The 26,398-nt window shown below is 41.4% G+C and overlaps 2 protein-coding genes across 3 annotated transcripts in view; one reads left to right on the top strand and one right to left on the bottom strand.

The window, feature by feature from the left end:
• Nucleotides 1-699: 699 nt before the first annotated feature.
• DTWD1 (DTW domain containing 1) lies at nucleotides 700-20,747 on the bottom strand. Of its 2 annotated transcripts, none has more exons than XM_050966673.1 (5): nucleotides 20,671-20,747; nucleotides 16,765-17,072; nucleotides 14,957-15,100; nucleotides 12,982-13,246; nucleotides 700-1,033 (listed from the first exon to the last, which is right to left on the bottom strand). In XM_050966673.1, the coding sequence occupies exons 2-5, from the start codon at nucleotides 17,038-17,040 to the stop codon at nucleotides 804-806; spliced, it is 915 nt and encodes a 304-aa protein (XP_050822630.1). In that variant the 5' UTR covers nucleotides 17,041-17,072; nucleotides 20,671-20,747; the 3' UTR covers nucleotides 700-803. The 2 variants fall into 2 exon arrangements, with proteins under 2 accessions (XP_050822630.1, XP_050822629.1); XM_050966672.1 differs by having other exon boundaries at nucleotides 16,765-17,069; nucleotides 20,671-20,746.
• A 93-nt stretch (nucleotides 20,748-20,840) lies between these two features.
• The window catches only part of FAM227B (family with sequence similarity 227 member B), a 226,893-nt gene continuing 221,335 nt past the window's right edge, over nucleotides 20,841-26,398 (top strand). Inside the window, exon 1 of the mRNA XM_050966686.1 lies at nucleotides 20,841-20,895. The gene's annotated coding sequence lies outside the window, so the exon portion shown is untranslated. The remainder of the gene's footprint in view (nucleotides 20,896-26,398) is intronic.

Below are 26,398 nucleotides of genomic sequence, written 5' to 3'. Positions count from 1 at the left end.
GAGATCTTACTATTTCCAATATGAGGTCCTAATTCTCCATTCCTTGCCTTAGGCACATCACGTTTTACCCAAGGTGAGGACTGCAGGGTCAGACTCACAAAGTAGGTCCTAACTGGCAACCCTTAGGGATATGCATAGTGTCACTGAAACAAGTAGTGATTAAAAATTACACAGAGTGACCAGCTGAGAGATGTGAAACACTGGGAGGTGGGGATAGGAGTGCTGGCGGAGCAAAAAAACAAAACCAAGAGCCGCCGGAGCATAGGGAAAATTGGTGGGAGCTGAGAACTCCACGCCCCGCACTCCCCCAGCAGCTCGCCTTCGCTCTGCCTCCACCTCCCGAGCTTCTTTCCCCTCCCTCCAGCGCTTGCACCGCGATACAGCTGATTTGCGCCAGCCTGGGAGGGAGGAGTGAGGAGGAGGAGGAGGAATGAGGCATGTTTGGGGAAGAGGCGGGGCCAGGGCGGGGATTTGGGGAGGGATCCAGTGGGGGGGAGGGCGCGAGCCCCCTCTGCCTGTGCGCCGGAGGGCAAAATATCGGGACAATTTGCATTGGTGGGGACGTGGGACAAAAGTAAATAAATATCGGGACAGTCGTGATAAAAATCGGGACGTCTGGTCACCCTAATTACGCATCAAGTGTGTGCAGAACCAGATCCTTCTCTTGCATTTGGAGCAGCATTACAGAGAACTCCAGAGTGCAATACACAGTTTTATTATTGAACTCTCAAATGTCATTTCGTCAAAAAATTATATTACTACACTTTATCATAATTAAAGAAAGAACAAACAGATGTCTTGGCTTATTCTTTTCCTGCAGAATTCTTGGCGTTTTTTATCAATGTGTACATAAATGAAAAGAAAAAAAGCAAGTTGTCATAGTGTCCTTTGTAGCTCTCTTTTAAAACCTCCTGGTGATAATCCACAAGAAAATAATAAATGGCTTCAATCGTAGAAAGATACGTATCTGGCTTTCCTTTCTGCTGACGCCAAAAGCAAGTTTTCCTTGTTTTCAACTCAATTTGTAGTAACCCTGCCAAGAAAAAGGGGATGAACGTTAGGCATTGTGGCTTAACGAACAGAGCTCCAGGCTGGGAATTGAAAGACTTGAGTTCTGTTACCAGCTCAGCCATTCGCCTGCTGGATAACCTTGGATATGTCTCAGTGCCTCAGTTTCCCCATTAATACAATGAGGGTAATGGTGAAAAGTGCTAGGTAAGACCTAGGTATTTATTATATATTTAGGCTTGACAGAATTCATTTTTTTTTTATAATTTTGATGGAAAATATTGGTTTGTTTTTAAGCATTCTTTCAATTTTTATCAGTTTAAATTTTTACAGTTCTAAAAAATTATTGAAAACCCAGAATTGTATGCATTTTTATTGATTTAAATTTTCACAATTACAGGAAATCATGTGCGGAGTCAGAATTATTTACTGACAGCAGACATTAACTGTTACAAAGTTTAAACTTTATATCTTAAGCACAAATTGTCAACATCGCACATGAAAATATACAAAGCAAATAGCCTTAAATCAAACTCTAGGTTCTCAAGCACTATTTTTCTTACTCCGCTTATTTGTAAGTTTTAATTATTTTTAAGGATATGATTCAGTCATAGAGGTCCTGGATTCTGTGACTTCTTCTGGGGCAGGGCTGGAGCAGCGGCTGCTGGAACAGCTCACTGGCGGCCAGACCCAAGCCTGCTCAAGCAATGACTGGGGTTGGGTCAGCCCCCTGGGCTGAAGCAGCAGTGGTCAGCCTGTGCCACAGGAGCAGCAGCAGCGCCGGAGCAGCTGCAAGCCCCAGCAGTGCTGTTAGTGCCTGCACCCTAGGGTATTTTTAGTAAAAGTCAGGGACAGATGAATTTTTGTTTATTGCCCAGGACCTGTCCCTGACTTCATTGAAAATATCCATGACAGAATCTTAACCTTCATCATCGGAAATTTTTTCATAGATTTGTGTGGGTACTGTGAAATCAACATTTATCAATAAAAATTGAATCCTGCCAATCTTATATGTAACATCACAAAGATACACAGTTGTCAGCTATTGAGGAGTTTGTTGTTGTTTTTACTTTTTAATGTTGGCAATAATTCCCCCCATCCTCACCTAACTAAGAAAAGTTCAGTTTCATAAATTTTTCTACTTGAGGCCTAGCCCCTGCAATTTGATCTTCGTAACAGATCTTTTATCTACACAATACCATTGACTCCATGAGTCTCTATATAGGCTTAAGGCCTGCCCACACAGATCAGGTTGCAGCAATCCTGCAAAGACTCTAGTCCATGCCTAACTTTATGACAGGGCTAAGGGCCTTAGAGTGGAAGGTACAGTACCTCAGGGATTTGATTTTGAGATATCTGGAATGGCTATAATAGGTCACTTAGGAAAGAAAATTCAAGGCGGGGTATGCAACGGCTTCGTGACAATAAATGTAAGTTTACTATCTGCTATTTTCCTTTTTTTTTAATTTTATTGAAATAAATGTGTCTAGAGAAGTAGTAGTAGGGCTTAATATATATTCACATCATCTGTTTTTAAGCAGAGTTCATTCAGTGGAGCTGAAATCAGTGGAGTTTTCCTTAAAACCTAATGGCATGATATGGCCCATATTACATGAATATTTTACAGTGTTTGTTATATTTACAAAATTGAACAAAAGTAAATAAATAATGCTGATTTTGACCATGCAATGATTCAAAAGCCACTGAAGGCCCTGATGCTGCAACCTCTTCACTACTGAACCCTAAATAATCCTACTGAAGTGCAATCCCATGTTACCCTAAAAAAACCCATTGATGTCACATCAACTACTCTGAAATTTCTTTAAAAATGCATAGTAAGTCAATGGGATCAATAGGGTTAGCAAGCACCACAGTGTGTAATAAATGTTTGCAAGATCAGACTCTGAACTATAAGTATCTTCTTAAATGTTAGCATTAAGATGCAAAATCTATATCTTGAGATAGTTTAACATCAGTAATTACAACATGGTCTGAGAATTGCTTGGGAATTACAGACAGAAGTTTGGTCCATCTCCATATTGCCCTAATTCAGGAGCCTATGTAGCCCAGCACTTACAATTTTGTACTTTTTATATAGCTTCAAACTACATTTAACCGTTTCTGGAGCAATCACAAAGTGAGTCTAGCTATTTATTTCACAGCTAACATGATTCCTTGTATATTAATAGAATTTACTTTTCAAAGTACACTGTGTCATAACAGGCATTAAACCGTGTCTAAACTGGTAACAAAAAAAGGCATCTAAACTGAGGATAATAAAAATGATACAGGCCAATCATTCCCTTTAATTTTTACACTAGAGGCAGTTTTCATAACACTAGTTTATCTCCTACATAACGTTTCAGTGACCTCTTTTAAACGGAGGAGTACCCAATAAACCAAAAGAATGAAGGTGAAATTCTGTCTCAACTGAAGTCCATAGCAAAACTTCCACTGACTTCAGTAGAGTCAGGGTTTCACCTTACGAGTGGTGAACTAAAATTTAGAGAAGATTCCTCCAATACAAAGTTCACACCACTTAACATTTGGGGGCACGGAAGGGGAAGTAAGATGTTGAACAACAGTTAGATCTCTGACCCTTGTGAGAACACAGGCACAGGAGCAATTAATTTCAACACAGAGTATTTAAGAGAGTTTCAGAACAAGAGACTTAGAAGAGGTCAAGTGTTACTGTTTATGGAGCATATTTCCATCATCTCTGTACTATATCTATACAGCCAAAGGCAATATTTTATTACAAAAAACACTAGTTGTTCTTATGAGTAACTTAGACTATCCAGGAAATCAGCATTTTGACTTCTCATGTTTAGTATCCACATATTTTGAGCTCAAATAATAAAATGTTTGTGCCAATCTGGCATTTAGGCAGGATGGAAGTGTAGACATTTAGAAAACACAAGTATGGAGAACAAACCAATTTTGTCCGTACAAAAGCTATTTTCTCTCACATGCACTTTATTTGGCAGATGGTCACCTTTCAGAGCTTTGTTCTTATGCTCCCATTCTTCATGTGCTTTTATCACCACAAGCAACCATACTTCTTCACAATTACATCAAGACCTGTGATGAGAGATACGAAAACCTGCACAAGCTCCCATTCTAATCTACTTTAATGACTCTATTGGGAATGAAGGCACATTTAGGCTTCAAAGAAGCCTGCTGTGAATTTTAAGAGTTTGTTCCAGGGGTCGGTGACCTTCGGTTTGCCGTTCCCGGCCAATGGGAGCTGCGGGGGGGGATGTACCTGCAGACAGTCAATGTAAACAAAATGTCTTGTGACCCGCCAGCGGATTACCCTGATGGGCCACGTGCCGAAGATTGCTGACCTTGGTCTGTTCTAACAGCATTTAGCAGAATAAGCAAAAGTAGAACTGCACATGTGTAAGAAATTGCAAAGTAATCATGTTTATGACAAAAAAAACCCCAAAAACTAGAAAATACAGTTTTAAAGTAACACTAAAGTTGTAGTCCTGAGGAGAGTTAACATGAAAATGAGAGACTAATATATACGCGTAAGAAGAGAAGTTTGTACACAAAGGGAGGTGCTGGAGGTGACTGATGAAATCCTGCTGATGAACTTCCCACTTATGAGTAATTGATAGAGATTAGTGAGACCTGTCCACTGAGTATGTGAATCTCAATCTGACACACTGTTTTATTCAACTTTACTCCCTGATTCTGCGAAGCACTTGAACATGCTCGACTAAGCACATGCTGAAGGGTTCTGCTGAATTCCCAGGTTGGATATAGAGTCATAGACTTTAAGGTCAGAAGGGACCATCATGATAGTCTAGTCTGACCCCCCTACACAATGCAGGCCACAGAATCTCACCCACCAACTCCTGTAATAAACCCCTAACCTATGTCTGAGCTACTGAAGTCCTCAAATTATGGTTTAAAGACTTCAAGGTGCAGAGAATCCTCCAGCAAGTGACCCATGCCCAATGCTGCAGAGGAAAACACAAACAAAAAACCCAAACCCCAGGGCCTTTGCCATATTTGCGGTTGGGAAGGAATTTTCCTCCAGGGAAGACTGGCAATCAGCTAAACCCTCAGCATGTGAGCAAGACTCACCAGCCAGACACCCAGGAAAGAATTCTCTGTAGTAACTCAGATCCCACCTAACATCCCATCACAGGCCACTGGGCATATTTACTGCTAGTAATCAAAGATCAATTGATAGCCTAATTTTGGCAATGCCATTATACCATCCCCTTCATAAACTTATCAAGCTTAATCTTGAAGCCAGATATGTCTTTTACCCCCACTGCTCCCCTTGGAAGGCTGTTCCAGAACTTCACTCCTCTCCTGGTTAGAAACCTTCATCTAATTTCAAGTCTAAACCTCCTGATGGCCAGTTTATATTTGTTCTTGTGTCCACATTGGTATTGAGCTTAAATAATTCTTCTCCCTCCCTGGTATTTATCTCTCTGATATGTTTATAGAGAGCAATTATATCTCCCCTCAGCCTTCTTTTGGTTAGGCTAAACAAGCCAAGCTCTTTGAGTCTCCTTTCATAAGACAGGTTTTCCATTCCTCAGATCATCCTCGTAGCCCTTCTCTGTACCTGTTCCAGTTTGAATTCATCCTTCTTAAACACAGGAGACCAGAACTGCACACACACTATTCCAGATGAGATCTCACCAGTGCCTTGTATAATGGTACTAACACCTCCTTATCTTTACTGGAAATACCTCACCTGATGTATCCCAAGACCATATTAGCTTTTTTCACGGCCATATCACACTGGTGGCTCATAGTCATCCTGTGATTAACCAATACTCCGAGGCCCTTCTCCTCCATTGTTACTTCCAACTGATGCCTCCCCAGCTTATAACAAAAGTTCTTGTTATTAATCCCTAAATGCATGACCTTGCACTTTTTACTATTAAATTTCATCCTATTACTATTACTCCAGTTTAGAAGGTCAGCCAGATCTTCCTATATGATATCCTGTCCTTCTCTGTATTGGCAATACCTCCCAGCTTTGTGTCATCCACAAACTTTATTAGCACATTCCCACTTTTTGTGCCAAGGTCAGTAATAAAAAGATTAAATAAGATTGGTCCGAAAACCGATTCTTGAGGAACTCTACTAGTAACCTCCCTCCTGCCTGATAGTTCACCTTTCAGTATGACCCGTTGCAGTCTCCTCTTTAACCAGTTCCTTATCCACCTTTCAATTTTCATATTGATCCCCATCTTTTCCAATTTAACTAATAATTCCCCACATGGAACCGTATCAAATGCCTGACTGAAATTGACGTAAATTAGATCCACTTTATTTCCTTTGTCTAAAAGTTCTGTTACCTTCTCAAAGAAGAAGATCAGGTTGGTTTGGCACAATCTACCTTTTGTAAAACCATGTTGTATTTTGTCCCAATTACCATTGACTTCAATGTCCTTAGCTACTTTCTCCTTCAAAATGTTTTCCAAGACCTTGCATGCTACAGATGTCAAACTAACAGGCCTGTAGTTATCCAGATAGGAAAAATAGGAACTGTTAGCAATTCTCCAGTCATCCAGTACAACTCCTGAGTTTACAGATTCATTAAAAATTCTTGCTAAAGGACTTGCAATTTCATGTGCCAGTTCCTTTAATATTCTTGGATGAAGATCATCTGAGCCCACCGATTTAGTCCCATAAAGCTGTTAGAGTTTGGCTTCCACCTCAGATGTGGTAATATCTACCTCCACATCCTCATTCCCATTTGTCATCCTGCCATTATCCCTAAGCTCCTCATTAAAGAGACAAAAGTATTTGTTTAGATATTGGGCCATGCCTAGATTATCCTTAGCCTCCATTCCATTCGGTCCCACCTCTTCTTTCTTTGTTTTCTTATTTATATGGCTATAAAACCTTTTACTATTGGTTTTAATTCCCTATGCAAGGTCCAACTCTACATGGCTTTTGGCCTCTCACTTTATCCCTACATGTTCTGACCTTAATAAGGTAGCTTTCCTTCATGATCCCTCCCATCTTCCACTCTTTGTAGGCTCTCTGCTTTTTCTTAATCACCTCTCTGAGATGCTTGCTCATCCAGCTTGGTCTACAACTCCTGCCTATGAATTTTTTTCCCTTTCTTGGGATGCAGCCTTCTGATAGTTTCTGCAACTTTGACTTGAAGTAATTCCAGGCCTCCTCTGCCTTTAGATCCACAAATTCTTCAATCCAATCCACTTCCCTAACTAATTTCCTTAATTTTTTAAAAAAAAGTTAGCCCTTTTGAAATAAAAAACCATGGTCACAGATCTATTTTTGTTCATTCTTCCATTTAGTTTAAACTGAATTAGCTCATGATCGCTCGGAACCACGGTTGTCCCCTACAACCATTTCTTCTATGAGGTCTTCACTACTCACCAAAACCAAATCTAAAATGGCATTCCTTCTTGTTGGTTCAGCAACTACTTGGTGAAGGAATCCATCAGCTATCGCATCTAGGAAAATCTGAGCCCTATTATTATTACTAGCACTTGTCCTCCTGTCTATACCTGAAAAGTTAGTCTCCCAAGATCACACAATTCTTATTAGTATTTACTTCATTAAAAACATTAAAGAGGTCTCTATCCATATCCAAATCAGATTCCAGTGGTCTATAGCACACCCCAAGCACCATCCCAGGGGAGGCTCTAGTAGCTTTCTTCCCCAATGTGATTTTTGCCCAGAGGGACTCTGTCTTATCACTTATTTCTTTACAGTCTACCTCAACATTGACATACAATGCTACTCCACCACCTTTGCCTTTATTTCTGTCTTTCCTAAACAGCACATACCTTTCAATGCCTGTACTTCAGTCATGACTACTGTTCCACCAGGTTTCTGTTGTCCTTATAATATCTGGTTTCACTTCCTGCACCAGTAACTCTAGTTCCTCCATTTTGTTACCTAGGCTCCTCACATTGGTGCACAAACATTTTAATTTTTGCTGTTTGGCTTTGCTCACATTCTTTATCCGATTGGTCCCTGACATTCTACCGCCAGTATCACATATTAGACTGGTAGCTACACTATCCTTCCTCCTTATGTCCATTCTCCTACCCACGGCTGTATCCTTTCTTACTTCATTTTCTTCCCTGGATTACCTGGACATCTCCCCCAAATTCCTAGTTTAAAGCTGTCTTAATCAGTTGTGCCAGCCTCCATCTTAGAAGTCTATTTCCCTCCCTCCTCAGGAGAAGTCCATCCCAAGAGAACAATCCTCTGTCCATGAATGCCTCCTAGTGGCCTTAGATCCCAAAGCCCTCCTCATAGCACCACTGCCTGAGCCATCTGTTGATCATCATAATCTTGTCACACCTTTGTTGCCCTTCTCTAGGACCAAGCAGAATCCCACTGAAGATCACCTGAGCCTCAACTGTTATTATTGTGCAGGGGATTCAGAGCTCCACTAGTTTCAGCTCACTGGAATTTCCTTACAGTTCTTGAATTGGTTGCCCCTCATGTGGAAGTGGCAAGGGGTTCAGCCTCCTCTCTAAATCTGCAGATTCTCAACATCTCTCTGGATCTTGGGGAATTTAGCACAAGCAAAGGGAAGCTACATATTGGTCCCTTGCCTCTGTGTTGCTAGGGTTCTCCTACCAACTGTTTTCTCTTGAATCACACTTGGTGTCCAAATCATAAAGGAAAAAGATTTGTACATTACTGTAGGTGGCGTCTATAGGAGTTTATGAAGTTGTTCCCCCATCTCTTGGGGTTTTTTTTTGGGGGGGGGGGGGGGGATAGGGGCAGAAAATCTTTGCAGACCTGCACCCTCCTCACAAAAATGCCTCCAGAGCAGTGGTGGGCAACCTACAGCCCATCAGGGTAATCCGCTGGCGGGCCACAAGACAGTGTTTACAGTGACCATCCGCAGGCATGGCCACCTGCAGCACCCAGTGGCTGAGGTTTGCCGTTCCGGGCCAATGGGAGCTGCGGGAAGCGGCGTGAGCCATGGGGACGTGCTGGTTGCTGCTTCTCACAGCTCCCATTGGCCATGTCTGTGGTCACTGGAAGCTGCAGGTGGCCGTGCCTGCGTGTGGGCTGCAGGTTGCCCACCACTGCTCCAGAGGATGGGATAAAGGGGCAACATGCCACAGAGACAGTTCCTTCCACATTCCACTAGCCTCCATGTGCAGTTACAGGCTATCATTTACTTGCAGAAGTAGAAGGGAACATAGATGCTTTAAAAACTGAAGCAGATGCATGGCATATATTTGCACAAGAGAATATGTAAATTTATAAAAGAGATTTGATTAAGGCCACAGAAAAAGTACCTAAGCAATCTTCTACTTTAACAGCCATACTAATGCTGCCAATATGCTGCATTACCTCCAAGAAAGTAATCAATACTGAATGTAACAGTTCACTTTTCAGATCCAGTGATCATTGATTTCTAAATGAAGTAATCAATCCTAACCAAGCATTAGCAACTTTCAAATATTTCCTGTCTGTAATGCAATTGGGTTTGGTTTGGTTTTCTAAAGATATATTACACCACTGTCCTAATAAGATTTAGAAATACTTAATTTTGTCCAAGTCTCCTAGGTTGTCTATTTCTGAGGCTAATTGATGTCCCATATTGCTTTCACTTGTAAGTGCAATTAGCTAGAATTACTGAAATATATAAATGCAGGGTTACAAAACACACAGACTTTATTTTACATTTTCGGGACACACTTCATTAATGGTTCTCTCCAGTATTTCTTTTAAGTCGATCTATTTGAACAAATACTGTAGTAACTTGTTTTTTGGAAACAGAAGAATGACACTGATTGTGTAACTCTGATATGGGCTCTTGAGGCATACGGACAGATATGAATGCCATCAATTTTCCTGTGAGAAAAGTTACACAACCAATCCACAAAAGAACTTCTAATAAATCCATATTGTAGGAACTGGGGGTGAAATTCATGCCTTCAAGGCAGTACATACTCAGCTAGTCCTATATGAGGTATAATGGGGGAAGTGAGGGAGACATCAATGGCATGGACACAAAAGGAGTCTCTGCACCCTCTGCTAATAAAGGCATTTGGTTCCATGATGGCTCTGCATAAAGTACAATTCACTTTTTGGTCCTTTTAGTCATCTATATGCAAGGCCGCCCAGATGGGGTGGGGGGAGCGGCATGTGGGGCAATTTGCCCCAGGCCCCAAAGGGGCCCCCCTGAGAATTTTTCAGGGCCCCTGGAGCGGGGTCCTTCTTCTGCTCCGTGTCTTCAGCGGTGGGGGGTCCTTCCACCCCAGGACTGCCGCCGAAGTGCCGGGTCTTTGGCAGCAATTTGGCGGCAGGGGCCCCCTGCCACCAAAGACCCCAGACCCCCTGAATCCTCTGGGCGGCCTTTTCTCTATGTAGCCACTAGATGAACTGTTAAGATGACATGGACTCAAATGCCAACAATATGGGGATGATACACAGCTCTACTTATCCCTCACTATGTACAACTGTACCACCATCACAACCAAGATGAAAGAAGAGTTTATTGAAACTGAACCTGAACAAGACTGGGGTTATCAAATCTGTCTGCCATTCTCTACATTAGCTTCCCATAGAATGTCAATTCAAATTCATGGTCTCAGTCCTTAATTTCAAAGTGCTGTTCCTGAATGAAAACTGTGGTCAATCACTCTACTCCTCAGACACCATGGAATTTTCTATCACAACAGCAAAGCTCATTTGTGTAGGAGACAGAGCTTTGTCAAGAACCACCTCAGACTATGGAAGGAACTCCCACAGGAACTGAGAACTAGAACAAAATTTCACCACCTTCTGCTTCAAGTGCAGGCACACTTCTTCGACTTACTTTCGCTAATATAAACACATAGTGTATACGTATTAAAAAAACCAAAACACTAACTTGCAGAGACAGCTCTGCTCCTAGGGAGAGGAGAAAGGAGAGAACCACATCTAACACACATTAGTCACATCACTTAATGGACTATTGGAGGCACTCAGGTACTTTGGTGACAAGGATGGTATAAGATGTTGACTAGACTAGAATTAGAATGGTGGTGTGGAGTAGAGAATTTGGGGTTATATGACCTGGGGAAGGGTCCGCTGGGTCAACACTTAAGTAGATGAAATCCTTACATTATTATTATTTGTATTACTATAGTTCCTAGGAGCTCTCGTCATGGACCAGGAGTCCACTATGGTGATCACTGTACAAACAGAACAAGATCATCTCTGCCCTAAGGGGCTTACACTGTAAGAATAACACAAGACAATGGACACAGACAGATGGGGGAGTTCAAGTAAACAACAAGATAGTATTGGTCAGCAAGCTAGACAGTGATCTCTGTCCACCAGTTGCATAACAGTTTTTGAGCTGTTTGTCAGCATCATGGAAAAGGAGAGTTTTGAAGATTAATTTGAAGATGGAAATGAGGTAAGGAGCTTCCCCGAAGCATGTGAGGCAGCATAGGAGAAACTACAAAAAGGTGTTTATTTGAAAATTTAAACAAGTGGGTGATGGAGGCTGGCATCATGGGCCAACTGGAGGCAAGCATCGACGTTCACTGGCAAATGAGAGGTGATAGGTAGGTGAGGATGAACTGTGAAGTGCCTGGAAAGTAAATACAAGCATCTTGTGTTTGATGCAATGGAGAATGGGGACTCAGTGGAGGGATTAAAAGAGGGGGGTAATGTGGTCAAAGTGATGGGCTAGGACAGTGATCTTTGCAGCAGTATTCTAAATGGACGTAAGTGTGGTAAGATTGCATATGTCAAGGCCAGAGAAAAGAACGTTACAGTAATCAAGATGACAAGAGCTTGGAGGAGTTTTAGCTGTGTGGATGGATAAGAATCGTCATATCTTAGGAGATGTTATGCCAAAAGATTCTGAAAGATTTAGGTTTAGCCTTGATTTGAGGACCTAGAGAAAGGTGCAAGTCAAAGATGTGCATGATGGTTACAGGCATGAGCAACAGACGGACTTGTGGTGTTCACAGTGATTAGAAGGCAGAAGCTACTATTCTGTCCCATAGGCTGAAATAGGTACAAGGAAGGGCTATGCCGCAGTCTGATGACTTGGCCTTGTGGAGGGAAGGGACAGGGGGAGATTTTCTTTCCTTAGTCATGAGCTAGACACCCATATAATCCCAAGTTCCTTAGCTACATGTTGGTTTCCTGAATTTCATCCTTTGTGAACAAGATTTTTAAGTACCTTAAATTTACAATCAGTTCACATTTACATCATGCAATAAAGCAATACATCACTGCAATGTATATCAATTTATTTCATAAACTGAATTTTTATGTTAATATATTTGGTAATAGGATTTTTATTGGCTAATAAATTATGCTCATATGCAGTATTTTTTTAAATGAGCTATCTTCCATGCAGGAAATCTGTGATGCCCACTCATAGGCTGGTAGAAATTAAGTTGAGAAATACATACTTGCTAATACACTTGCCAGCTAATACACAGAGTAGAAATGAAGGAAATGTGCCTTCCAACCTAAGGGCTTGCTCTTGCTCTCGTGAAGTCAGTTTTCAAACTGCCATTGATTTCAATAGGAGCAGGATTAGGCCCTACATAGCACAAGTATAAAACTGCCAAATTGTTGTTACACATTTTAATTCTCTGTGGAATGCTTAAATATGTCATCCTGCTAATCAATATAACACAATGAAGGCTGTGCAGAACTACAAGTACATTGTGCTAATTCATAATAAAAGCAGCAATACTTGTATTAAGTTTTCCACTAATGGCATTATCGATACTGTCAGGAAGAACTAGGTTCTGTGTGTAAAACAACATGTTCAGATATTTGACAAAAGGAAAAAAAAAACAAATAACAAATTTTAAGTCATAACTGAACCCCTGATGTATGTTCAGATCTATTTTCATGTATGTATTTCGACCCTGCTCATCACTATAGTATGCAATCAGGTCTTCTGCATTTCGGAAAGAAATATGTATATTTCATTTAGACACTTTACTGCAGCTGTAACATCCCCCTTTATTTATTTACCTTGAAGTCGCTCATCGGTGATTATTTTGTTGGTTTGATTCCAAGTACTGTCAATAAATATTACTCTCTTCAGTACAGTGTCTTCACTCCTGCTGTTTGATTTGCATTCACTTAGGTTTCGATCTTCTTTTGTTTCTATTTTTGCCTTCTTGAGAAATGGCTCTGATGAAGAATCATCATCACTGCCACAACTAACATTTTTTTCCAGATGGAGAATAATATCTTTTACCGAAATTGAGTTAGGACCAGGAAAGATAAGTGCAATCTAAAATGAAAACAAATACAGCGATCCGAGTGCCATTCTGATAGAAAATTATGTTAAAAAGTTTCAAGAACTTTTCTATTTAAAAAGAAACTACCTATTCCTTACAGCAATCCACACACACAAATAAAATAAAATAAAACCATTTAAATCCATACAAGATGAAAGCGAACTTCTCTTTGAAAATGTATTTCAAATGCTCCAAAGGGTAAGCAGAGAGACAGGGTAAAAGAAAAACTAAATTAAGGCAAGGGATTTGTTTAAATTAGTTATTTGCAGGAGTGTCATTAAATATGTACAGGCTTGAAAGGATTAGCTTTTTAACAGTAAATGTCAGTCAACTGTAATTTCACCCACAATAACTGAAATTTACAGATAGGCAAAAATAGAAAAATGCTGCTTGAGAACATATTACAGGCTGTCATTAAATAATTATTGTCTGATGTACCCATAGTTTCCTGCAACTGAAAACATAAAATTGACAAATTGCTTAAAACCCAAAATTTCATGCAACTGTGAAAAGGTAAATCAATAGTAATAAAAAATGTTTAAAGATATCCATCAAAATTATTTTTAAAAAAATTGAAATCTGCCAAGCCTACATGTATACTACTTCCATACATGTTAAACAATGTTATCCTACCAAGCCAATACTTTCTGTGCAAGAAGGTACTATGCAGATGTTTACACTAACCTATTTCTCTATGATGGGGTGCAATCTTTTATTGTGAAGATGGCCAAATTCCATTTTTAATTGTGGACTATGGGCCAGAGTATAAATGTAGGACTACTTGTTACCCTCAGTTAATTCATACATGTTAAGGCCAGAGTGATGATTAGATCATCTAGTCTGACCTCTAATCTACAGCAGAACTCCCACAGATGTCCATGGTATGCCACACAAAACAATATGGCCTATATACAACAATTAAACCTCCTTATTACATTCAGCACCTTGATGGGAAATTATGACCATTTTTAGGATCAGCAGTATTTTTTCTCCCCCCACCCAGTCTTTCCCATCCTCCTTCCCCTGTTTCTCTCCCTCTTCCCTGTTCTTTCCTTTACATTTCCTTCCCTGAAGCAAAATACCAATTCCCACACCCATGAACTTCATTTACTTCCCCATTTGTTAATGCTGACATGACAAATGTTGGGTTTCAGAATTCTCACTGCAGTGAAATTAATTGAGGACTAGAAGCTCATTCCTCACAGTCATTATTTCAGGCTCTGGGCTGACTCAAGAAGACAACATGTATCAATTACATTTGGTAGGTTTTCCCTGCACTGACTTTTCACAAAATAAAAGCTTAGATTCTGCAGAAGTTGAATATGTCAAGTAGGCCACATAACTCCATCAAGCAGGGCAAGACAGCCAGTGGGTTTGGTGTTTGACACTTCTGCTCTATGCAGTAAGTAAAATACTCGTTACAAAGCACATGAACCAAATCCTCTCTCCTCTGTAGGTGCAGAGGATCATGGACACAACAGAACCTGTGTGCGTAAGCTGCATCTGGAGGCAAATTTCCATGAGCCTGGCAGGATGTCCACATCCCTATGCACAGCAGAGATATGCTCTGGGTGGGGTGGAATGGATTCATGGAGGAATAGTGGCAGAGTAGTTGGATCTGCACTCCCCCTGAAAAGAGGAGTTGGGAGATGAAGGCACATGAACATTTCCCCAGCACACAGCCCTGTTATAGAATCTCTTACTTCATGTCTTTTTTCTTCATAGTCCGGAATGCAAGGATATGTATAAATGGTCACATCTTCAGGTGCTAGGAGTTTAGCATGGACAGCAGTGCTTTTGCCGTCAGTTTCATTTGGGTGTTTAATTACATCAATCTTCAAGGGAAGCTACAACAAAAAATAGCAGACTTATAAACAAATTTGGGCATATGTCTAGGAAATCCCCAAACAAACTTTTTAAAATATATAGTAAATTCACATAAAGTTTCCTAAAAATGTTTTAATTTACATATATAAAAATACGGAAGTTCCTAATTTCAACTAGATTGTTTAATGCAAAATAGAGAAAGAAAACAGAGTAAAATACATAGGAAATAGCACTCACTGCTTTTAATAATAAGCAATTTAGCTATTATATGTACACACTTGACACTCTAATGTTGCTAAAGTGAAGGCTATATTGATACTTTTGTTATTAATGACTAAAAATTAAAATTGATAACAGACAAAAGAAGTTATGCATTTAAATTTAGAAGCCTTGTGCTTCTAATCCTGAACACCTATTTGTATTAGATATTCAACTCATTGAAATTAAATACAAAACTCTTTGATTTCAAGAACAAGGTAAAGCACAAATGGGTAAAATTTTCAAGAACAGGGTAAAGCACAAATGGGTAAAATTTTCAGAAGCACCTAACTGACTTATGAGCCAAAGTCCAATTTTCAATAGGCCCTTGGCACTTAAGTGCCAAAGTGACTTTTGTAAATGGGACCTTGGCACTTCTAAAAGCTTTATTCACTATCTCAGCTGGAAAACAACATATTTTTAGAAAATTATCTGACTTAATTAACAACTATGAGCAGTTCTTTATTATTTTTTAAGTTCACATTTTGGGTCATATTCAGCCTTGGTTTAAATGGGTGTAGCTCCATAGCATTTGTTTATACAACCTCCCCACTATAGACTCAGATTCCTAGGCCAGAAGTGGCCATTGTGATTGTCTACTCCAGGGGTCAGCAACCTTTCAGACCTGATGTGCTGAGTCTTCATTTATTCACTCTAATTTAAAGTTTCACGTGCCAGTAATACAGACGTATAGAAAGAGACCTTCTAAAAACGTTAAAATGTAATATATAACTTAACTGTTGTATGTAAAGTAAGAAGGGTTTTTAAAATATTTAAGAAGCTTCATTTAAAAATTAATATTAAAATACAGAGCCCCCTGGACAGGTGGCCAGGACCCAGGCAGCGTGAGTGCCACTGAAAATCAGCTCGTGTGCTGCCTTCAGCACACATGCCGTAGCCTACCCCGGTCTAGTCTGACCTCCTGTATAACATAAGCCCTAGAACTTCCCCAAAATAATTCCTAGAGTGTATCTTTTAGCAAACAATCTCATCTTGACTTCAAAATGCTTATGCCACTGGTACTTACAATTTGGAGAACCCTGGTGAAAATGGGTTAAAAAAGAGTTTAAAGAATTAGCCCTAATCCGAATTGCTCAATTTCATAACTTTACACATGAGGAGTCCCATTAACTTCAGTGGGACTCCTTGTATATGTAAAGTTGAGCATGTGCATATATATTTTCAGAACTGAAACCTTAACTATCAATTTTCTTACATCTGGTTCCTTAAACCAGACTGCTAACCCTCCTTTATCATAATTTATTCGTCTATCATGACCATCGTGTTAAAGATGACCTTGAAAAAGCAAACATTGGCAATGTATTCTCACACACACACACACACACACACACACACACACACACACACACACACACCCCACCACCAAAAAATAATAGGCACAATAAATATGTTATGTTTCACTAACCTTCACAACTGGAATTTCTTTGGTAGGCACAGTTTCAACTGGAACATAACATGAATAACAATAAAACATCCTTGAACTACCGCATCTTGGGCACTTTGATCTCCCACTTTTTTGGGCCTTTTCAAGAACTTCCCAGGATGCTAACTGTAAATTCTGAAGTGGGTTATCTTGAAGTGATGAAGCAGTCTGTTGTTGTGAATTTTTCAAACATTCAAAATTTCTTTTTAATTTCTGATTCCTTTCTTGGTTCAAAAATGTAGATGGATTTAAAGACATCTTTACTTTAAACAGACCATATGCTGTATCTGCTAAAGAAAAATACATTGTATCTGATGTACTATAAATAGACTAATTTCTAAAAAAGTAATGGTGGTCATCCTATTGAACTAACACATACTTGTTATTAGTTATCACAGCAGAAATCAACTAGATCAGATTAAATTAATCCCAAAAGAGTTTTAAAAACAAACAAACCCTGAGGCTCCTATCAGGAGCCAGATTCCTCTATGCTAGGTGCTATACAGACATTAGATTAAAAGGTGGTCCTTGACTTAAAGAACTCGAAGACTCGGGCCTTGACCATGCAAACATGCACAATTTTACTCAGACGAGTTGTCTCACCCACTTTACTCATGTGGGTAAAGTTACAAACATGCAAACTTGTAAATTTAAGCTGTAAACTTTCCGATTTTGCAAACACTTTGGCCCCAAACCTGCTAACTGAGTTCAGTATGTGATTAACTTTACTTATATGAGTAGTCCCATTAATTTCCAGTAGGAGTAAATGTTTGCAAAGATAAGTATACCGGTTTAGGTCTCAACCCCGCAATTTGTTGGGACAGATCCCTGTGCCTACACAAAGCCCCACTGATACGCATAGGATTCTGAGAGGGCACAGTGGTTTTCCAGCATGCAATAAGGTGCAGCTTTGGAGCCATGGACAAAAATGTTAAGCCAAAATTTTCAAACTTGAATGCCTAAAGTTGAGCTCCTAAATTAAAACTCAGCCACTTGTTTACTTTAAATAACTTTAGTCATCCAAAGTCTCAACATTTTCACATTAGCTTCTGTAGATGTGTTGGGGTTTTTTTTGTTGGTAGCTTAAAAAAAAATTTAAAAAAAAAAAGAGATATTTGTCTCCAAGCAGCGATAAAGATATTAATTAAAGCATTTTTTGGTTAAACTTAACAGTTCTGTTTTAAGTAGAGAAACAAAATATTAATGCAAGAACTGTAGACTGTTCATCCGAGATGTCAAAACAACATAGAATACTGGAGCACCTAACACCACATAAAAGGGCTGGCAAAAAAGGGCCCTAAAAGCCCAGTATTCAACTGGGAGAGAATTCCCCCAGGGCAGGCACAGCCTAATACTACACCTGAAAACCCAGTGTAAGTGACATGCCAGGAGTTGCACCACACAACGCTGTGATATTTAGGGTAGCCTAGACTAGTGGTTCTCAAAGCCGGTCCTCCGCCTGTTCAGGGAAAGCCACTGGCGGGCTGGGCTGGTTTGTCTACCTGCCGTGTCCGCAGGTTTGGCCGATCATGGCTCCCACTGGCCGTGGTTCACTGCTCCAGACCAATGGGGGCTGCGGGAAGCAGCATGGGCTGAGAGATGTGCTGGCCACCCTTTCCGCAGCCCCCATTGACCTGGAGCGGTGAACCATGGCCAGTGGGAGCCGTGATCGGCCAAACCTGCAGATGCGACAGGTAAACAAACCAGCCCGGCCCGCCAGGGGCTTTCCCTGAGCAGACGGCGGACCAGCTTTGAGAACCATTGGCCTACACAGACTTCCAGAACTATTTAAGTTACGCCAGGGGCTTCTCCAGCTCCCTGGGACAATCCAAGAAGAGGCTGCAGAGTTCTCTTATAGTTACCTTGTCTCTTCTCCCAACCCCCAGTGTGCTTTCTGTGCTACATCTCCTAGTTTATGATACACTTATGATGTGATGCAACACAACAGATTAAAAAAATGCAAGACAACCTAAGCAAAACTGTGTAATACTTCTCTCCAATGTAAATTTAGAATACACTCCAGAGAAAGAGTCATCATTTTCTGCTAAAATAAACAGTCATACAGGTCATGAAAAAATGTATTTTCAAATTCTGAGGCTTTAAAGGAAATTAACACCACTCCCTGCCACACACACCCTTTTTGCAATCCAAGTTTGCTCTGAACTGAATCTTGAAAAGAAGAGGGTGGAGGGGAGAATGCATTGCCCTCGTGACAGTTGTCAAGCCTAGACTAAGGCTGCTAACCATACAGATTCTTCAAAGAGAGAAGAGGCCAAGAGGCCCTTTGATTTGATATGCATTCCCAGCCTGCAAACTGATGCTCTTCAATATAATGCCTTATGGCAGCGTGGTGTTCAATTATGAAGCCCCAAAGCATTTTCATCATTGACACTGACAGGAGAAATGCTCCTGTTAGTGGAAAAGGAAAATCTCTGTGGTCTCAAAATAATAGCTAAACAAAAACTTAATTGAAAAACATACATGTAATATTTTTGCAAGCACAACAGCAATACAGTTTTCACATCCTTTAAGACTGAGAGATTGATTCAGACAGCAAACCAGTCATAATGATTCTATCTGCAGAATAACCTCCTACCACAGCAGAGAAGTCTTGCTTATGTGGAGAGAGACTACCTCATCTGGATGAATTTTAAGGCATTTTAATATCACTCACTCACAAAGGAGAATTGCTCTGTAGGTTTTAGTGAAACACTGAAAACTATACTGATCATTTTCAAAGTCACCGGCAATCAAGCTGTTCCAAAGTGACAGCCCTACTCACTAAATTCTGCCCTGGGAATACTGCACTGTTAGGACTCAATCCTGCACAGTGGCGAGTCCCTCCTCAAAAATGTTGTGAATTCCCTCAACTTTCATTGAAACCAAATGTGCACGAACAGGCCCTTTAGAAGCAACAACAAGGATTAGAGCACCATAAAAAAGGCAATAGGAAATACAAATGAAATGCTAAAAAGGACTGATGCTTTTGCTGTTTCAATTTAAACAGAAGGGTCTGTAAATCAGAGGTACTGGAAAATAATAAAAATTCTCTTGCCAAACATTATTAGACACCACAAAAACATACACTTTCTATTCACTATCTTCTCCAACTACCATGTTTAACAGGATAAGAGAGCTATTGCAAACACTATTTTGGGAGGCAAGTACAGTCCTTTGCAGAAGCAGGATTGCCCTGAGAATCTTAGGAGCCTGCCTTCGTGAACATCAGAAGAGATTCCATTGCTCCCCAAGCCAGGACATGATGGTCCTAAAGGCTCCACTGCAAACAGTCAAATGAGGGGGCAATGCACTGCACACCTGTATGGGCTGCTCTGTACCACAAGGGGCCCATCCAGTCATTGAAACTAGCACCTCCTCCTTACCCATCCTAAGGAAGGGCTCCTTGTGAACAAAATCAGGCAGTTCTCTCAGCCCTATAAAAGCCTCCTCCACACACATCTAAATGGAGCAACCCCCCTCTCCTCACTGCTCCCTTTCAATCCTCCCCGTGGACATCAAAACAGTGACCCCCCCGCCTTCAAAATGGGATAACTGCCCACACAGGGAGCTGGAAAACATCAAAATGGGGCATCATCCGCCCAAGGACCCTCCCGGCAAACATCAGAGTGAGGGCAGGCAACGCGCTCCGCATGCCCTGCACAAGCACCAGCCTGCCCCTTTAATCCCCGCTCGAGGGGGGGGGGGCCGGGAACCAGGCACCCCCGGACGAGGAGGCGCTGCAGGTGCCCAGGCCCAGCCCCCACGGAGGGCAGACGTTTACCTGGAGGAACCCAGCCCCACCCGCGCGTCTGGATAATCACAAGAGACCCCTCCTGAGCCACGCGCTCAGTTGCAGCCCTAAAGAAACGCTGCTGTTCTGAGTCCTACCTGGCGCACGGCAGCGCTCCCAGCTCTGGGCCTGGGTCCGGAACCGGAACCAAAGGACCCGGCCTCGGCCTGCCGGGGTGCGGGACACCGGAAGAGCGTGCCCGGGGGAGCGCTTTTTAGGAGCGCTTGGTTGCTAGGGGGCCTTAGTAACGGTACATAGCCGCGAGAGCGGGTGCTGCTGGAGCAGGTACTGAGCGTGCGCGGCACCGTGCGGGATCCCTGGGGGTAAGGGCAGGGGAAAGGAGGGGGCCCTCTCCCTTCATCTTCTGCCTCTCGGCGCCACACAGACCGGGATTTGGGGTTTGATACAAGCCTGGGTTTGAACTGAAGGAAGAGGAGGGAGGAGCCGGGTTCGTCCCGTCCCCATTCCTGGGCATCGCTGGTAGGACAGTCCTGCTGCACCCCGTCTAAGAAGCGGCCCTGGGTCCCCGCAGAGGGTGCAAGGGGGTCTTGGTTGTTCACAGCATGGCTTCTCTCCAGGGGGATATTTCCCCCGTTGTGTCTCATGGTTAACGAGGAAGGGAAAGTCGTTGAAACAGGCACTCGAGTACTGATGCGAAGCGTGAAAATATGAAAATAACCAACATATTTTAGGTTTTATTACAAAAATAGTGTAGTGCTGCTGAAAGCTTAGTATGTTTCTCCAGTAGCTCCAAAATAGCATATTAAACTGGTAAAATAAATATTTATCATATGTACTTGTTTGGTGTCACAGATAGGGAGTCGAGGGTAAATAACATATAAAAAGACATTTGAAAAATGAATTAAATTCGTCAGATACATTTTACATTCCTACAATATAAGATTTGACCCAAGCCACATGAAAGTGCTCTGTACATTTTAATTACCAGTAAACACTTTCTCCATCATTGTTATTTACCACCTTTTTTTCACTATGTTCAGCAGTCTTTTTGGGGGTGGTGCAAGATTCAGTGGTGGTAACGTTACAGTTTGCTGCATTCACTGAAAATCAGGAGCTGGCTGTTTATAAGAAAAAGAAAGCACTGTGTAGCTTATATCTTGATCATCAGCAGTAAAAGAAAAGGAAATTAAGATCTTGCTTCAGTCCCTCACTAACTGCAATAAAACAAGATTCCTAAACCACCATGTTTCTCATTCATTATAACAACACTGAACAAATACTGCTGACAGAAGGGATTAGCAAGGTTATGTTGGAGAGGTTATACTTATCTGCATAAATGGAAAGCATAATCTTTTATATTGCATAGTATTTAGAATAGAGAAAGGCATACTTCTAAGACCTGCCTCAAATATAGTGCCTCACGTTAATTTTGACACCCTAGACAATATTTTGATTAAACTTATAGGAAATAGACATTCTGATCACCCACACACCTTTCAATATAGAGTTTATAAAGATATTAAAAGGGACCATGGATGGCAGTGTAAATCCACAGTAATTCTGCTGAATTTTGCAGCAATTGGCTGTAAAGTATTGAACATTCAGCCACCCAAAATCCATCTCATTTTGTCCCTCTTTATTTTTCAAAGCATCTTAAATCCTTTTTTTAAAAGATTTTAGAATAACTGTTGACCCTATATTTTCATCTTTTCTTCCTGTCCTTTACTTAGCCTATTCTATTTATTTTTTTTTAATTTTAAGAGGATAGTATTTGTTTATGTTTATGTTTCATTTCATTGACAAGGAGTGCATGGTAGATACAAGATTATTGTTACTATTGCCTTTTACTATTGTATTATATTGTATTGAAGTGTGCTGATAAATAGAACCTGAGTTCTGCTTAAATGTGTATAGCTGCATTTTTTCACTGCTAAACAAAATGATTAGGAGATAACCTTGCCTATGTCACTAAGGTATTGTGATGCTTAATGAATTAAAATGCTATGATAACTTTGAATAAAAGGTACTATGAAGATGTATTATTAGTTAATGTACTTTAGTACATTTAATAATGCTTAGGCTTTTGCCATTCTTGTTGTACATTGGTCACTCATAGCTGAAATTTGAACATACAGACTTACATTCAGAAGTTTTCAGTTTTCAGTATTTCAAATGAAATATGGTACAGAATGTACCTGATTTGTCATGACATTTACATTTTTTCACAAATTTGGATTGCCTCAAGAAAAAAAATACTTCTTTTAGATTTGGAAACAAATTATTCTCTATAGTTTTACATGACTGAGAGATTATGCCTTAAGATTTAGTAACATAAATAATGCCATATTACTAAAATGAATTCCAAATGATTTGATGACTATATAGTCACTTGTTGGTTAAAGGAGCAGTCTGTGGTATATTATTCATCGTCGTATTGCAGACAGTATTCTTGGGCAAAATGCTGACATTATAGACAGATGATATGCCAAATTATGATCTCGGTTACACTGATGAAATCGCATTGACTTCAATGAGATTGCATGGATATAACTGAGAGCAGTATTTAACCAGATCTTATTGTTGCTTTTGGCTTGACATGTTTTCTTGTTGGCAATGGGTGATATACTGCAGTAAAAAAATAAGTGGCTACATTTCACAGGAGTTAGATTATTTCGCTGTCAGTCTATGGCAGTCACAATAGGCTTGTAAAGTGCTACACTACAGTATCAAAGCTTCTTTTTTCAAGAACTAACTTTTCACATTTTGTGACACTGTAAGTGGAAAAAGCTTTTGTTTATATGACCAGGACAGCACCTTATTCTATAATAGTCCCCCAACTCTTATTGCTAAAACGTTGTCTCAACGGAGTTTACCAAATGGTACCATCTACTATTTTATTCAGATAATATCTTCATGTATTTAATACTAAGAAGCACTTTATTGGGAGTTGCCAGAGTTCAGCACTTCGTAAGTGTCAGACCAAAAGTACGTAAGAATGGCCCTACTGGATCAGACCAAAGGTCCATCTAGCCCAGTATCCTGTCTTCTGACAGTGGCCAGTGCCAGGTGCCTCAGAGGGAATGAATAGAACAGGTAATCATAAAGTGATCTATCCCCTGTCGCTCATTCCCAGCTTTTGCAAACAGAGGCTAGGGACACCATTCCTGCCCATCATGGCTAATAGCCATTGATGGACCTATCCTCCATGAATTTGAACCCTGTTATGGTCTTGGCCTTCACGACATCCTCTGGCAAGGAGTTCCACAGTATTTGAAACTGATTAACTCCTTTGCATTCTGCTTTGTACAATGATTTGAAACATTAAAATATTGGCATTGTAAGGATCTGGGAACCAAATCTGTAGAGCCTGAGACAGCTGATAGTCCCACAGAGCCATTAAGAAGCCATGCAGAACCACAGCCAGGGAAAGTCGGAGCCACAGGAAGTACCGCCCAGCAGACCCAGAGTGACAATACCCTTCAGCCCTCTTATTCACCATACTTGCTCCGCAGAAGCAGCACTACAAAGGCTCCACCAAGGTCCAGCTGCCTCATATGCTGCCTAGTTCCAGTGACTCACTACTGGCACTAAGTGGAACAAGGCAGTCCAATTACACCATTTTCAGTGTGGACTTAGTGAGGAAGTAAAGGATGAGCTAGCCCACATTGAGACCCTGCCCCATTTTGATGCATTTGTTGACCTCTCTCTCCACACTGACAACCAGCTGCATGAGCGAAAGGAGGAGGGTGGGAGCACACTGAAACTTCAGGGCCCAACTAGGAACTGATGCAGTTTGATGTGGGCCACTGACACTTGACCCTGGAAGAAAATGAATGGCGATGGCACAGTAATCTGTGTTTTTATTGGAGAGCACCAGGACCAGTACTTAATTTGTGCCAGAGCAGAGTCCTGGCACTTCTAGGCTTGGCAGTTCATTAGCCCTAGCACCTCTGGGCTTGCTACATGAGTTATGAATGTAAAAAATTGCTTTAGCCCCAGCACCTAATTGTTGAGCCTCAGCACCTCTTTCAATACAAATTAAGCATTAACCAGGACATGCCTTTGCCTTGAGCCTTGAAGCAAAGATGGCTCAGGTGGGCATTCTTCTTCTCTCTCTTTGATTTCATCATTACCTATCTCCTTGGAACCAGGAATGGGAAAGCTGATGCCTTATCCCGAAAGTGGGAGGCGGGCAAGGAGCCTAACCAAGAATCACGTTATCTCTTAAAACCTCACAACTTCTTTAGTGCCACAGTGTGCAGAGACCTCCTTCATCTAATCCATTCTGCTTCATGGAACAATCCGTTGTCCCAGGAGATAACAGGACATCCTGATCAAATGAGGGCTAGAACCAAAATACTATGTGCCACACAGGATGGCATCACCTACCTTCATGGGCGCATATATGTTCCACCAGGGTGCCCCCGTCTATAAGTGCTCCATCTCTGCCATGACACTACTTTGGCCATCATAAGACTTTCCGCACAGCTTCTCCTTTGTTCTGGTGGCCTTCTTATGCGATCTGAAGTCTGGGATGACATTGACTCTTGTTACCAGACGGTGTGCACCAAGACACCCTGTACTAAGCCCCTTGGTGTCCTAGTACCCCTGAAGATCCTGCCTAGAGCCCGGGCCACCATCACCCTTAATAGCGGAACTCCGTGTTTCTGATCGCCGCACCATGGTTTTGATTGTTGTAGACCAAGTGACCAAAATGGTGCACTTCATCCCCTGTAACAGCCTGCCCTCTACTGAAACACCATCTCAGCTCCTAGTAGTTCATATGATCTGTCTTCATGGGCTTCCCAGCTGTATCACCTCAGACTGAGGCCCGCAGTTTCTCTCACTTTTGTGGCATGAAGTGCTCCAGCTAATGGATGTTTGTGCTTTTACCTCCTCCACATACCACCCCCAGACAGATGGGCAGATAGAGAGCATGAACCAAGTATCAGAGCAATACCTAAATTGCTTTGTCAACTACTGATTCTCCCTCCTTCCTTATGCTGAGTTCTCATACAAAATCAGCAACCTCACCTCCACAAGGCAGAGTTCCTTCTTTGCCAATTAGGGGTTCCACTCTTGCTTCCAACTGGCCTTGCCAGTGGCCTCCCTGGACCCAGTAGCTGGTGGCTGGATCCAGCAAATTCACTGTATCCAGGAGGAGCTTAAGGACCATCTCAAAGATGCAGAAAGGGACTACAAATTCCTTCTAACCCACTAGTTTCTTGGACCCTTCCAGATTTGTCAGCAAATCAGTCTTGTCATCTTCAAATTACAGCTCCATTGATCTTAAGGTACATACCATTTCCCATGTATCCCTCCCAAAGCCTTACATAGGGTACCACTTTCCTGATTGGTCCCATCAGCTGCCCCTACCAGTCAAGGTCCCCAGGCATGAGGACTATATAGGCCACTCTATCCTCAAGCCTAAACTGCAAAGGGGGAGACTATGCTACCTAATTGATTGGGAGGGCGATGGTCCCAAGGGATGCTCCTGGGATACCACTGCCTATGTCCATGCCTCTGACCTGGTAAAAAGGCTTAATCAAAACCAGCTGGATTTAGAGTGACCAGATATCCCAATTTTATAGGGACAGTCCCAATATTTGGGGCTTTGTCTTATATAGGCTCCTATCACCCCCCACCCCCATCCCAATTTTTCACACTTGCTATCTGGTCACCCTAGCTGGATTAACCAGGACCAGCACCCACTGAGAGGAAGGGGGTCCTGAAGTGGGGGATGATGTAAGGATTCAGGGATCATGAGAACCTAAGTCTGCAGAGCCTGTCGACAGCTGATGCTCCCACAGTGCCACCAAGAGGCCATGCCGAGCCACAGCCAGGGAGCACTGTGGGGAGTTGGTG

The sequence above is a fragment of the Gopherus flavomarginatus genome, chromosome 9 (genome assembly GCF_025201925.1).
Source record: "Gopherus flavomarginatus isolate rGopFla2 chromosome 9, rGopFla2.mat.asm, whole genome shotgun sequence".
Taxonomy (NCBI): Eukaryota; Metazoa; Chordata; order Testudines; family Testudinidae; genus Gopherus; species Gopherus flavomarginatus.
The sequence above is the reverse complement of the archived record's forward strand: the minus strand, read 5'-3'. Positions and strand labels throughout refer to the sequence as shown.

Coding starts and splice junctions, on each gene's coding strand:
- DTWD1 (XM_050966673.1), bottom strand. CDS start 17,040: ATGTCTTTAAATCCATCTACATTTTTGAACCAAGAAAGGAATCAGAAA. Junction 13,247..14,956: donor ATGAAGAAAAAAGACATGAA/GTAAGAGATTCT, acceptor TTTTCATTTTAG/ATTGCACTTATCTTTCCTGG. Junction 1,034..12,981: donor CACCGATGAGCGACTTCAAG/GTAAATAAATAA, acceptor TTTTCTTGGCAG/GGTTACTACAAATTGAGTTG.